The sequence below is a fragment of the Mytilus edulis genome, chromosome 7 (assembly GCF_963676685.1).
Source record: "Mytilus edulis chromosome 7, xbMytEdul2.2, whole genome shotgun sequence".
NCBI classification, from domain to species: Eukaryota; Metazoa; Mollusca; class Bivalvia; order Mytilida; family Mytilidae; genus Mytilus; species Mytilus edulis.
Window position 1 is genome coordinate 73,069,584 of NC_092350.1, and position 15,730 is coordinate 73,085,313.

At 32.0% G+C, this 15,730-nt stretch overlaps 1 protein-coding gene across 1 annotated transcript in view; it reads right to left on the reverse strand.

Annotated features, from left to right (window-relative positions):
- The window catches only part of LOC139482163 (uncharacterized), an 80,215-nt gene that overhangs the window by 49,592 nt on the left and 14,893 nt on the right, over positions 1-15,730 (reverse strand). The window contains exons 8-21 of the mRNA XM_071265864.1: positions 14,886-14,957; positions 13,829-13,906; positions 13,259-13,330; positions 12,529-12,600; positions 12,144-12,296; positions 11,272-11,349; positions 10,496-10,630; positions 9,494-9,643; positions 6,873-7,025; positions 5,883-5,948; positions 5,127-5,270; positions 3,833-3,976; positions 2,208-2,357; positions 886-1,167 (exon numbers count right to left, since the gene is read on the reverse strand). Coding sequence (XP_071121965.1) covers positions 886-1,167; positions 2,208-2,357; positions 3,833-3,976; positions 5,127-5,270; positions 5,883-5,948; positions 6,873-7,025; positions 9,494-9,643; positions 10,496-10,630; positions 11,272-11,349; positions 12,144-12,296; positions 12,529-12,600; positions 13,259-13,330; positions 13,829-13,906; positions 14,886-14,957 — 1,749 coding nt within the window. The remainder of the gene's footprint in view (positions 1-885; positions 1,168-2,207; positions 2,358-3,832; positions 3,977-5,126; positions 5,271-5,882; positions 5,949-6,872; positions 7,026-9,493; positions 9,644-10,495; positions 10,631-11,271; positions 11,350-12,143; positions 12,297-12,528; positions 12,601-13,258; positions 13,331-13,828; positions 13,907-14,885; positions 14,958-15,730) is intronic.

Here is a 15,730-nt window from a genome sequence, read left to right on the forward strand (position 1 = left end):
GAACAACTAGTTATATCACATTAAAACATGTTAAAGACAGTTGCTTACCTTTGGCTGTTTAACTTATTAATAAAAATACTCTGAGACACAATTGTTTTGCGTAGCAGGAGCGAAAAAATCATGTTTGTACACATAATATAGAAGCAAAATTAGTAGAAAACAAAATATCTAACAATAAAAACAAAATCAAATATGAACTCAAATGTATCTACCACAGGTTAAAAGGTCCGTTTAAACACAAAAACAAGAAATGCACAAAAATAAATAAACAGAAATAAACCTATTAAAATATATTTTATAGACGGTTATTTAAATATCAGTATCTAGATCAGTCATAAACTGAATCAAATAAGAAAGACTGTGAGTGAAAGTATGATATATCAATTGATTCTGTAATAACTGATGATTTGTTTTGATAAATTGGTGTTGACAGATGTTCGATTTGTTTCTGTTTAGAAATGTTCATTTTTTTTACAGACTGGAGACACAACTAAATTGTTTAGAATTCAATGTTGCCCTCCGGTTGCCATAAGAATTATTTTTGATGTCGGCTTTCAGTTTCATTGATGTACTAGTATATGCCCAACATCTCCTTTAAATCAAATTAATAGTTCATAATTTCTGTTAAATTCACTTAATTTGATTATGTCCAGTTAAAACAAATTCATTAACACGTTTATACAGCTGGTGCGCCATAAAATGTTGTCATCATGTATAAACTTTTGAAAGCCACCCTCTTACTTATGAAATAAGACTATACATACAATATTCGAAAAAAATTTCAAAATACATTGCTGTAGATGTCGTATTCGGTTACCATCATTGCAATATTTATATGTTGTAAAAATAACTTAACACACAAGTTTCCTAAATAACTTTACTCACAAGTTTCCGGAAACTTTGAAATCATTGAACGCATTCTGTCTGATATCTGATATTTGATTATTCTGTAGGTCAACTTTGTTGGCAGAGAAAGAATTAAAAGCAAACGACTGTAATGTCTCTATGTACATATCATTCATAGCAAACGTGTAACACATTACATTTGTAAAAGCGTTACTTTGAATTTCACGTATTTGATTTCCGGTCAGCGTCAATGAATTCGTCACAGTTACCGATTCGAAAGCATGGCTGCCTACAGATGAAATTCTATTATTTTGTAGATCCCTGTAGATATAACAGAATATATACATGTAGCATCAAGGTAATGACATTAGTTTGACATGAATCCATATCCATTATTTTACACTTTACACCCCCAATTTAATTCCAAAACGAAATTTTTAATTCTTTAAAGCAGCTCATCGTCAGTGCTCTTTTACCTACAAGCTTAGTTATAGTATTTGTGCGATCTTTGCTTTGACATAGGTATGAACACCTCTAAATTGATGATAAGTTTATGTTCCCCTCAAAACCACATTTGGATCTTTTTAACATTGGTTTGCTGTTTCGTTGATGTATAGACCCGCATCATATTATGTTCTGTATGAATATATAAACATGATTCTAAACAGTTTTTGGTTGTGTTCGTGTTGCTTAGTCTTCAGTTTTCTATGATGTGTCTATTGAAGTATAATTTGTCAGTTTTTTTTAATTTTCTAACCATGGCGTTGTCAGTTTATTTTCGATCTATATGAGTTTGACTGTCTTGTGTTAATTTTGGCAATGAACATTAAAAAATAAATTCATCATATATCTTGATACAGAAACGTTGAAAACAATTTATTCCAAAAGTTCAATATAGAAACAGATTATACTATTATATCGACTTAAAAAATTATCATCCTGTCGGGTTACACAGGTAAGCGAAAGCCTAATCCTGATTCAAACACGGAAAGTGATATTACAGCACAACATTAGAACAAACGTATTAAATAAGTTGTTTTACTGTTTCGTTTGATAAATAATAGTTATTAACATAACTCATCAATCATACAAGGCTTAACATTGTGTGCGTCAGACGAGTGATTTTGTCAGCAAAGGATTCAACAGCAACGTTTGAATAATATGAAAGTTGAACGACCAAATTAAGTACAACTGTCCCTCTGGTATCTTTCGTCCCTCTTTTACACAGCATTCAGGACCCAAATTTCTACCGGGTTTTTCCAAACGAAGCTATGGTAATCTATCAATGGGAGCATGTGACGTCAACTACATATTTTTAGTCACATACATTCATATTAAAATCCAAATACTAATAATCTTACAAGTATCCAGTAGATAAATTCATGAAGACACCCGGTGGAATGAAGCTTATTCTATTACCACTAAAAGACAGCTTGTACACAGTTGAAATTGTTAAGGAATTGAAGTCGCCTGCATTTGGAAGCCAATACAATCTATTTTGTGATAACGATCTACAAATGAAAATAACAACGAAATAATAAATAACATGAAATCTTTTTTTCAATATGTTGGGCATAACTAGCCTAAGAAAAAATCTCTATTTTATTAGCTGGATTTAAATAAGATATAAAAGTAGTCTACTAATGTTAAGAACTTTTAAACCCATTTTGAATACTATGTATTCATTTATTTTCATGGGTACCAATTTTCGTGGATTAAGGATATTTGATTTCGTGGTTTTGCCAAAGTCTGCATATAACCTTATAGAAAATTTGTCTTTCGTTGAACACTTCATTTCGTGGTTCACCTGTAACAACGATATCCCTGAAAATGAGTATCCAACGAATAATAATGAAGCCACAGTATACAAAGGACTACAAACATAAATAATTTAATTTTGGATGTAACGCGTCTTCTGATTGGCGGACGTTATTTTGTTATGAGCCCATAGACATAATTTAGTCATGTGACCGTGACGTCATCAACGTTTTTTCATGGTTTTCTATGGTTTAAAATGGAATTTAGAATTAAATTATAAGAAATGACTGTAATATTTTTTCTGTCTATTCAAAATAACATAAAAAATGTGGTGCACACTGTTAAATAACCCGCTACGCGCGTTATTCAGTGTGCACCACATTTTTTATGTTATTTCTTCATAGACAGAAAAAATATTACAGTTATTCCTTAAATAAAGAAAATACCAGAGATAATCGCACAAAATCAAAACGAGTCGAACCCGAGTGTTTCGATAGAGAAAGCATTGCTTTTATGGATGCCTTTAACATCAATCGGAAAGTGCTTGACTCGTTAGATTGATACGTGTACAAAGCACAAATGCAATTTACGACAGATATAGCAAACTAATCGATCTTAAGAAAGCTTAAAAATCCATGTAAACGTATTGATCCCTTGAAAAAACTTGTTCAAAAAGGTTATCAAATTAACACTGTACTAAGATCCTGGAATATTGTTTTATCGGTACAAACATTGATTTGGTTTTTAATGAATAAAAACTTCACTTAATATGTATTCCTAAACTGTTATGAACACCTAGGTCCTACATTACGTAGATACTTTTATTGTTGGCATTGCTTGCATAAGGTCATGTTTTCTTAGACTGTTTATGACGTCTTAACACTAGATCCATTGGATGTGTTCTGATTGATTTTGATCTTGGAACAGGATTAATTTATTACTTGTAAATGTCCGTGGACTTGCTTTCAGTAACTGGTGGTATTTGTGAGTATTCTGTTAAGGCCCTTAAGATTTTCATGCTGTAAAACGATTTATACTTTTGGCTTTCCATTGTTTTTGCCACATGCAGACCTATTGAAAATTATTCCAAAACATTAAAAAATCTCGTTCTGGCCAAAAGAAAATTAAATAACAACGTTTTTTTTTACATTTGTTTGTCACTCTGCTTGTTTCACATATATATGAGTGTAAAAAATCTTATGCCTATTGTAAAAATAAAATTACTCACAGAGAAGTCATGTCGGAAATGTGAGAAAATGTTCCATCCTCAATCCAACCAATATGATTATCAGCAAAGGTTACCTGTCCTGTTAACGGGCAATTTTGAAAGTGTACTTTTTTTAGCTGGGGAATTTTATTGCCATTTAGAGATCTAAAAATATAAAACTGCAATGTAAAGTATGAAATTTTACAAAATAACATAGAAGTTAGGAATAGTAAGTGACCATAGGCTTTCAACATGGTGCAATGCAAGCTATAAAAGGCCCCTACATGACATGTTAAACAATTCATATGAGAAAACTAACGGCATACTTTATGTGCAAAACAATAAACGGAAAAACAAATATGACAACGACGGAATTTAAAGGTTCCCGATTTGGGACAGACAGATACAGAATATAGCGGGGTAAACATTTCATTGGGTGCTCAAACATGACATTTACCTAGGACAGTGGTGTAACACAACCACATAAGAGCCTAATATACACTTCAGCTGAAATAGACAACACTCATCAGATCGATATAAAACATTATAAGGTTATCACTGACATATGTTTTTTTACACAAAGAGCTCTATATACGGATAGGTTCCTTTGAAAAATTTGCAGCAGTTTGACATGCTTACTCAAAATTTTTTAAAAGGAGATGTGGTATGATTGCCAATGAGAAAGCTATCCACCAATGTTCAAATGAAGTGTCAATCTTTAAATAGTATATGCATATTAAGAAAAAAAAACAAGTTATCCACGTAATTTGGTCTATATTGGAAAGTTCGTTCACTGACAATCATACAAAATCTCTTTAGCTTTATCAAGTATTTGTAGTAAGAATGATTGGAATCTCGTGAATGTTTTGGATAGACTGTATTATAATATGTTGGTTTTATAACATCTTTTATAATTTCATCTTGTACAATACAGACATACTGAGCCTGACGTTCAATTCCACCTCTAACAGACAACCACACAACCAAGATTAATTAATTTGACATCACTATATGCTCTTTTCCAAAAAGACACCTACTCGATACACTGTAGAGAAGCAACTCATACCAATTTTGTCGCATTGGTTTAGTCTACAGATAACCGAATTCATGACTACAGCGCTCACGGGGAGCATGCTGCAACAAGATTTCAGAGACAGCAACTTAGTTAAACCCCACTGATCATAACTGTATTAGTTAAAAAAAGAAACAATACACATGATTCATCAATGATAGTTAATATTCTACGAACTGACATATATTCTCTTCAGTTATTTTTACTTTTGTCATTTTGACGGTTGGTTTTATCGTAACTTACAATGTTGTTAGGTTGACGCAGTTGGTAAAGACTTCATCTGGTAAATAATCTATATCGTTGCTCCCGAGATTCAGGTTTGATAAATCTGACAAGAACGTGAACTGATTCTTGTGAATAAATCGGAACCTGTTTCCAGACAGGAAACTGCAGAAGAAATCAACAACATAATTCTGAAAAATTGTCATGCAGTGTGAATAAAGTTGAAAAAAAAATCTGAAAGCTTTTGGTCGATTGCATATGGCTACAAAAACTGAAAGTGTTTCGGATATGAACTTTGACATAAAACATTTAAGCGTGTTTACTTAGCTTGTTCATGATAATATATATTTATACCGAATTTGCAGGCATTTTTAAATGATTATTCCTCTTGGTCATAGAATGGGCTATTTTTGTTACAACTTTAATTTTGTAGTGTGGTATGATAAAATATAGACTTTTGTCTCTCCTGCTACGAATGTTGTTAAAAGCAAGACATTTGCATGATTTATACACTTGTCATTTGATCTACAGTCCCAGTATTTTAGTATGTGAACCTGTGTACGTGTTGGTTTCAAAATACCGAATACAGATATTAAAATACCAGAATTGTCCATTTACAGTTGGCTTTTGGTGAGATTCATATTATTCAGTCCTTATTTCAATATATATGCTGAGTTAAGTTTTGTGGTGTTTTTTCGTTTATTAACATGATAGCGTTGTCAGTTTGTCTTAGGTTGATACCTAAAATTATCGCTGAAGTTGACATGTTCAACTTACAGAGTTCTGAGACGTAATGGAAATGCGTTGTTTTCTATTGCAACAATTCTGTTGTTTTGCATCTTTCTGAAATATAAAAAAAATAAGTTGATATGTAACAATATTATTCACTTGCTGACACTGAAAGTACTCTCTCATGGTATTCATAGGACTCCATACTCCACTTGTCTAGTTCTAAATTCAATGAATGGAGGAATTTGAGGTCGAAGGACAGGAGTCCCCCCGACGGAAGCACTGGTCGGAAAACAGTATGCCTCCCTCCTAGTATCATAAATGGGGCATACAATCGTTCATCAACGATATGTACCATATGCACGATGTGATAACTAAACAAATAAGGATGCTATTGCTAAAGTAAGTCATCGGAAAACGTCGACCTTTATCCGAGACAACTATAGAAACAGTCTCTTATGACTCGATAGACATACAATGTCAATATATTTGCGTTATTGATACAATTTCAATAATAAATGACATCCTGTGATCGATAATTCAGTAGCAAACTTACTGGTATCGCACGAAACAATGAAGTATGAATGGTAAAATAGGGCGTATATCAAACGGAGAACACAACCAGAAAAATAAAATAAATGAATAAATTTCAATTCAAAAGACGGTACGTTCATTGTTAAGCAACCGTGCAAAATTAAGCATTGAGAAGACTCCTTACATGATACAGGTATACCAAAATGTGGCGGATTAAATCAGTTTTGTGTTATTGGTGTTGGTACTAAAACTAAGGTTTGTAAGCATAATATAAATTAAAAAAAAATAAAAAATAAAAAAACCGAGAAAGAAAATGATGATGACCAGATATCAGGAAGGCATTATTCATATTATAAGTCGAGTTCAATTTAGGGCTATATGTATTTATATTGATACAACAAGGCATGCAAGCAAGTCCGGTCAAGTGACGGCTGATATTTGAGATCCATTGTTTTTATATTGCAGTCAATCCGCAATAGTTGATTGATCTTTAATATAACTTACAAGTTTAGAAGAGTTGATATATTTGAAAATGCTTCTTCTTCTATAAATGTTATTTGTGTTCCATACAGTCCTAATGTTTGAATGGCAGGAAGTTTTTCTTGTGTTGTCAGTGCTACTGGAACATACTGCATTTGATAATTACCGCCAAGATCTCTGAAATGAAAAGACATATATTTGTCAGATTCGTATTAGCAAAACGCGTAGTTAACATTATTGTGTAGTTTGTTCTAGCATTAGCATACTATTAGTTACATAGTGTGCTAGTGACCTAATACGATATATGGGGGGTCAGTAAATTCCATATGGGGTGAGAGCGAAGCTCGAAGTTCTTATCCCATATGGAATTTACTGACCCCATATATATAGTAGTATGCCACTAGCGCACTGTGAAATTGTCTTACCGACTATCAAAACATGTGGCATTTAGACAAGTGGCCTACCAAAGTGATCAAGTCTTCAATATAAAGTACCTACTTCCGTTCGTCTATAAAAAAAACAATTGCAAACACAAACTATTTAATATAAGCTTTTCGTGTGTTTTCTGCATTTATTTCAATCGTTCATCATCAATTTTTTCATCTGTTGTCCGGAGTAAACGTTCCAGATTTTTCCTCAAGGCCGTGTTGTTTTTGAAGGCACATAACACCAATTACATACCGCGTATCAAAATAAACCATTCCTACTAACCCCATATTAAATATACAGGGTATCCACGCGGTCGCTTTTAACCAACGATATTTCTAGAAATATATAGGAGGTAAGATAAACCATCTTAAAAGCATTTACCTTATTTCTTATTCATCATCAAATTCCTGTATTAAGTCAGGAATATGACAGGAGTTATCCATTCGTTTCATGTGTTTGAGTTTTTAATTTTGTTATTTGATGACGGACTTTCCGTTTCGGTATTTCATTATTTTACATTTTATGCACTATATGTATGCACTTTTGAAAATCAAATTAACGCAATATATGAAAATTTATAGAAATCTAAGACGTTACAAATGTTCATACTAGTAGGTAATAAGATAAGAAGACTTATGATATATATCCAGTTGTAATTAGCCGTTGTTTACTCTGAAAACTACATTCTTGGTTATCCATGCAATTAATAATTACTTACAAATAACTAATTTAAGATTTCTCGAAATGTTTCTTAAGTTACACAAACATGAGTTAGTTGTGTTGTTTCCTTTGTTTGGCAGGAATGTCTATGGTTTAATTTCTCAATGGTCTTCGATTAACACACACGATGGTTGTTTGAAAAAATAGGTTATTGTATAGGTATCTACTCAAAGATTTAATGGCTTTCATATAAAAAAGAAGATGTGGTATGATTGCCAATGAGACAACTCTCCACAAGAGACCAAAATAACACAGAAATTAACAACTATAGGTCACCGTACGGCCTTCAACAATGAGCACTAGTCAGCTATAAAAGGCCCCTAAATGACAATGTAAAATAATTCAAACGAGAAAACTAACGGCCTAATTTATGTACAATAAATAAACGAAAAACAAATATGCAACACATAAACAAACGACAACCACTGAATTACAGGCTCCTGACTTGGGACAGGTACATATATAGAAAATGTGGCGGGGTTAAACACGTTAGCGGGATCACAACCCTCCCCCTAACCTGGGACAGTGGTGTAACAGTACAACATATGAACGAACTATTAAAATCAGTTGAAAAAGGCTTAACTCATCAGATGGATATAACAATACAAATACTACAAATACAAGTGGACGTGGCAGGGTACTTGTACATCCCAACAACAATTAGACACTAAGTACAGATCTGAGAGTACTCGAAGTTACTGACAGCTAGTTCAAAGCCACTAACTACTAATAAAAAAAATCATGCATCTAAGATGTATTATCAATCAGCACACATCCAACATCCAATGGATTTAGTTAAAGACGTCATAAACAGTCAGAGAAAAACATGACATTGTGCAATGCCAAGATACAGGTATCCACAGATTGTAGATCCATGAATGTGTATATGTATATAACAATAATATTTAGTTTGCTTTTAATTTACTGATAACAAAATCAATATTAATACCAAAAAAACAACAATATTCAGTGATCTAATTACAGGGTTGAAATAATAACCTTTTAGGATAAGTTTATTTAAAGGATCGATAAGTTTACCAGGATCGTTTCTAAATTTCCGGGCACGGTAAACAATATTTACGTAAAAATGAGGATGTGCTATCCCGTTTGAAATAAGTTTTCTACAGGTACAACCAAACTTAAAATCAAAAACGTTTAACAGACACGGCCATAGCAAACGAGTTGTGAAATATAAACACCGTAGGATGGTGCCAAAGGAATATCACCATTCAAAAAGGGAAAATTAACAACAGGGAACGAAAAATCGTCTCTTTTGTCGTAAATTTTAGTGTGGAGTTTCCCGTTAAAAACCGAAATATCTAAATCTAGGAAAGGACAGTTATTACCGTTTAAATTTGATTTATTTAAAGTAAGTTCCTTTGGGTAAATTTCCGCAAATTTCATAGACGCACTGGTGCTATTAGTTTTATAGTATCAAAGAGTTTAATGGTTTCATCCTTTTTTTGATTGTGTGGTCACAGTATATAGAAACTTACAGGTATATCAGACTTGGCAAGCATTTGAAAGCATCCTCTTCAATATTGTTTTCATGTAGTCTGTTAGTTTGCATATATAAAGTTTGCAAATTTACAAGTTGACATAAATCAGAGTTGTTGATTTGCTCAATCCTATTGTACTCCAAATACCTAGTATAGAGAAAAGAGAATATTAGTATTACTTCACTAATTATACCGGACTACACATTGCCACACTGACTAATGGACAATTTATTCGTTATACAAATAATTTTTGAACTATGCGGTATGGTCTTCGCTCATTGTTGAAGGCCGTACTTGGACCTATAGTTGCTAATTTCTGTGTCATTTATGGTCCTCAATGCTCTTCAACTTTGTACTTTATTTAGCCTTTTTAACTTTTTTTATTAGATCGTCACTGATGAGTCTTTTGTAGCTCATATACCAAATTTCAATCCAGGAGTCGGTTTTACAAACAAACTTACGCCTAAGATTGATCATAAGGCATGAACAATTCAGTATACTTAAGATCCATCTTAGTTGTAAGTGTTTTTATGAAACTGACTCCTGGTATCTATGATAAGTTTATTGGTCTATCGTGGAGAGTTGTCTGATTGGCAATCACACATGTACCACATCTTCGTTTTATATCAAACATATAAATCAGTTTGAATTTATGTGGTAATACCATATACAAGTAAATTGGTCTTTAACTAAATCGACAATAATCTGAAATGTATTCGGATAGATTTTCGGCAAATTTTTAGATATTTTACTTGAGCACATATACAACCGTGCAAATAAATGGCCGTTAATCAGTCGGGTAACTTCATAAGAGAAAGCATCTGAAAACATACAGACCCATGGTGGCCTTCGGCTGCTATCTGCTCTTTATTCGGGTTGTTGTCTCTTTGACATATTCCCCATTTCCATTCTCAATTATATGTTTGCGAATAAAACTAGCATTATATGATTATATGATTAAAAGTATAATTGCTCTTCGTAAAATCAGCTTTTACTCACATTGTTCTAATATTAGTTGTATTTCCAAACGGAATAAGATTTTTCTGTCGCTGTAGGAAAGTTGAACGAAGTGTTACACCATACCCTTTCTCATCCAAATCTGTTATATTCTGTATGTTATTATGATCAGCATGTCTATATTGCAGAGTAGATAGTTCAATGAAATGTAAAAAAAAACAAAAAAAACTTACATGCAAACCGTTTTATTTTTATATCTCCATTGATATACTTCTTATATATTAGATTTCATCAGATGGCTTTTTTTCCCACCGGTCACTTTTTAGTATTATGCATGTCAATAATTAAATAATTATGTGTACCTATTTCTAATGCTGATGTAATTAGAAGTCAACGTTTGATAACAACTTTCATATGAAAATATATGCTTGTTTTTGAAGAACCCTTTACATTTACTCTTTTCTAAATCAGTCAGCAAATGTGATAAATTTTTGCGAGAATTGACGCTCTTAATCTTTTTTAGCGTTCCTGATGAAAGTGATCCGATTAAAGCGGTTATGACGTTTCAAAACAATATGATTATACATAGAAGTTGTTTTTTAAAGCTTGATATGCGATATGATGAAGGTCGTACAAACTCCTCTAGTAGCTTTATTCTTCATCATCATTTGTTTGTAAAGAAGCAACTGATATGAATTGAAAAAAAACGACTACAATTTTGATAGAACTCATAATCTCTCGTATTTGAAGCTATTATGCTACTACAAAATCATTGAGGTAGGTGTAGTTTTAGATTTACATTCAACGAATATACATACAGATCGGTAAGTAATGGAAACTCTCCTTCTGTAAAAACTTGGTGCGGTAAATGTGTCAGGGCATTATCACTGATGAATCTGAAGGTAAAACAACAAACCATCTTAATTCAAAATTACAATTCATTTTGAGAAAAGTATAGGTACACAACTAATGAAATGCTGTGTCCGATTTGACGTTTTAAACATTTTTCATTACTAAATTTGGTTTAACTGATTATTTATAAGATAATGGTGTTAAATATACTACTAGAAAATCGTTGTTTTATTCAAGTTCACACATACATAGAATTCCGTACTAAACGTAACTTTGAAAACGTGTTCTACGTTTAATTGGACACGACAGAAAAAGGTAAAATCAGAAAAATACTAAGCTCCGAGAATTATTTTCAAAAGTAAAGTCACTAGTAATCAAATGGGAAAATCAAAAGCACAGACACATCAAACGAATGGAAACAAGCCAAAAAATAAACCAAAAAAAAAAACCCCACTTCATCTCTTTGTAATAAGGTGGCTGATTTGTGATCAATTAATCAAATTACAATGGTATTGCTATATTGTTTTAAACAATGAAACATCTTATCTTAACTGCAAAGTTATAGTTATAGAAATGAAACGATATAAACTATTTCTTGCTCACAATTCCTAATTTCAAATACAATGTTTTATTAGAAGAAATTATAGGTTTTCATCTGCATTTTGCCAATGAATGTTGTACTTTTTGACATGATGTAAGAGTGACTTATTATGTACATTATAAACAGCTGGTTTTTCTAGATTTCCTATACTATTGTGATATTTCTTGAAAAAAATAATTTAACAGTACCACATTTAGGAATCGAATTCCAGAATATACCTTTAGTTTATGTACTTACAAATTTTTCAAGGATTTACCAATGTTTATCATGGAGTTAAACAATATCGTCGTCATAGGTGGATCTTGTGTGTGAATTCTTAATTCAACCAAGTTCTCCAGATCGATTAAAGCTTCAGTATTGAAAACTTCAAATTTATTACCATGTAAATCTCTACAAGAAAGAAACAGAAAAATAGTATTTATTCTGCTGTTTTATATATGTTGTTTATTTCAAAATTTGGTGTACATGTATATATGAAAAAAAACCAACCTAAATTTGCACATTTTAAACCAATACTTCCATTACTTTTTCAGTTAAATTGTGCTATTTTAGCTGCATGCATAATGCTTAAAAAAATAATTCTTACACAACTGCATTTCGGACGCTATTAAATAATACTTACAAATGGGCTAGGAGAGAAACATTATCAAAAGTCCCACGTGGTAAGAATGAGAGATGGTTGGTATGTAATTCTCTGAAATGATAAATAACAAATGAAAAAAAACATGATTTTTTGTTTGTTACAAACTATTTAATCCAGACTTGAGATGTATATTCATAGAAAAACCAATCTACGAATTTAAACATCAATTTCCCTACCAGCACATTTATTCATGAAAGCGCGTACTAATATAAATAAATGGAATTTAGTTTTCATACGACTGAACATATATGTATCTTTATTCTCAATAAACCATATACATAGGTAACCAGAAGACAATTATGTACAATATTTACAACAAGACAGAACAAACAAAATAGTTGACAATATTTGAAGTCCATTTTAGTCAGGAGCACATACATTTACACCTGTGTTAATAATCTTTATGAATTTACATATATAGTTTAATCAATCCTGAGTTGGTTTTGAAGACATAATCTGTTAGTTTTTTACAACATTTGCATTTTTTAAACAATAATGATACAGACAATGTTTCCTGTTTTCTTCAAAATATTTACATTCTAACGGTATTCCATTGCAACTAATTTTGTTAAAATCTTTTTCATTGAAGTTCGATGGTTCCTGAAGTGTTTAACGTCCTACAACGGCAACTTATACTAAATGCACGGACGGCTTTATTGACAAATGGTACTTTGAAAGTATAATTGATACTATCTTTATAACTATTTACATAATTGTTATGTTTGTAAGTTGTCTGAAGGCACCAGGCTGTACATAATCTATCAAGTTTGTACTCAGGTTCCTGCATAAAAAAGAATGATAGACGTTAGAAATTAAGCCCAAACCATTCATAATATTTTGCGGCTTTACCACACAAATGATAAATAGTCGACACAGTAGAAGCAAGCAGATAAAAACAATACACATATTCATTCCTTTTATCGTGCGATAGGTGAAGTTATTTTCAGTGCTTTCAGTTATGGTGAGCTTTTAGTTGATGACTGCTTTAGTTTACTTTGAATATTTGTACGTAACATGCCTTGCTCAAAATGGTATTGTCCTGATATGCACATACTTTTTGGAACTGGAGGGAAGATACAATTCCATCTAGCCATTACATATTTTGAACCCTTTTTGTCTTTTTCGTGGACTTTCATCGAGAAAATGGCATTGATGAAATATTATTATAATTATGAACTTAGTCACAAACTACCATAGCATTAAACTATTTATGACTTTTTTTTTATCATAAGGGTTGTTTTAGTAATAAAAACATTTTTAAAACACAACTGACACTCACAGGTGAACAAATGTATCAGTTTTAAACGGTGAAAGATGCTTCACAGAAATCTTCTTCATCAAGTTACCTTCCAAACCTCTGTAAATAGAAGAAAGCAGTTAGTTAAATATAATATATAGAAATAAGGAGATGAGTAAAATTAAGTATGGAAATGGGGAATATAGCTGAGATGCAACAACCCGACCAATGTGTATATAACAGCAGAAGGCCAACAATGGGTATTCAACGCAGCTAGAAAATCCCGCACCCAGAGGTGGGCCTCAGCGTCTGGTCACTAAATAAAAATGTATACTATAGTTCAGTGAAAATGTACGTCATACTAAACTCCAAAACATATAAATGAACTTAAATTAAAAAACAACATACAAGACTTAGGCCAGAGTCTCCTAACTTGGGACAGGCGCCAAAATGCGGTGGGGTTAAACAAGATTGCCAACACTATCCACAAAGTTCAAATATTATAACTTTTCTTTACAGCGCTCGAGGTTAATAATGAAAAAGTTGTTCATTAATAACTGACACCGTTCACAATACGAATAAATTGTATTTCTTCAAAACTTACGACCGAAATGGACCTATACAAATGACAAAATTCATTTATGATAATTTGAAGTTTCTAAAACAATTCTGAATTTCTCATTTGGGAATTTAAAGAAAAGCTTAAAAATCATGTAAGTACAGAAACGCTGACTTCTGATTCAATGATACCTCTGATAGCAGTTCACTAGCAAGTGGTATCAACCCAGTGCTAGCAAGTGAAAATAACAATCTGGCGCACTTTTCTTCTATTATTTTCATTTTGTAGTATTAATTGATTCATTTTATTCCCAGCAGTCCATTTAGGACTTACAAAAAATACAATTTGAATTCGAGACCACAAGATTTAATTGGAATCAGGAAATGTAAAAAAAAATTAAGAATAAATTTCTTGATTACAATTTTCGTTATCACAGATTTTAAAAGATTCATAATAATAGATTAAAATCATGAAAATTATATTTATTTAAAAATGAGATGACGTTAAAAAATAGAAAAGAAACGTCATTCAAAGACTTACAAGTACATCAGATGAGGTAAACTTCCAAATCCTGAAAGTGGGAAAATGGTGAGGTTATTATATCCAAGACTCCTGCAAAACAGTTTAAACAAATTGTATTTTCGTATATAAGTTAGTGATAATATTTGAGATTGATCGATATTGGTTTGTTGGTGTTTACGCCCTTTTTGAAAGACCTTGCCAATGTTATGGCGGAGGAAAGAACCATCGACATACGGCAGAATAACTGTCAATTCTTGTCCGGTACAATTGAAGTCGAACATGTCTGGCTCAGGAGATGTTAGAACTTTCTATCTCGGTGTTGATAGACTTAGACATGACCACTGCACTCGAACTACTTCGGTAATTCAGCTGCAGTGGCCACTTCGGGTTGAAAATTACGAAAAAAATCATATTGTCTATATAGTCAATTCATAGCTTGAAGTTTCTATTTGCAGATCGCCATGAACATGCATTTAATATTTGCCACTGGGTGTAACGAAAACAACAATCAGTTATTTATGTGTACAATTAGTTTACAAAATATAATTGAGTAATTAATTAATCAATCTCAATAATGTTTCAAAATTATTTTTATCGGTGCAGATTATGCTACTAAACTTTTAGTCCATGAAAGATGTTGTAAAATGCATGTCTAACTAACACCTTTTTTAAATCATTCATCGTTTTTGTTTCAACATTGTGTTGTAATTGTCTGTTATATATTTAAGGTATTGCCAGTGTTAACAGTCTCAATATCTTTATCACCAATCTTCGTTTGTTGTCATGCTTTTGTCGACCCGCCTTTAACTTATGAGTTCTGAATCTCCCTTCGATATCTTCTGCATTCGACTTATGATATCTGA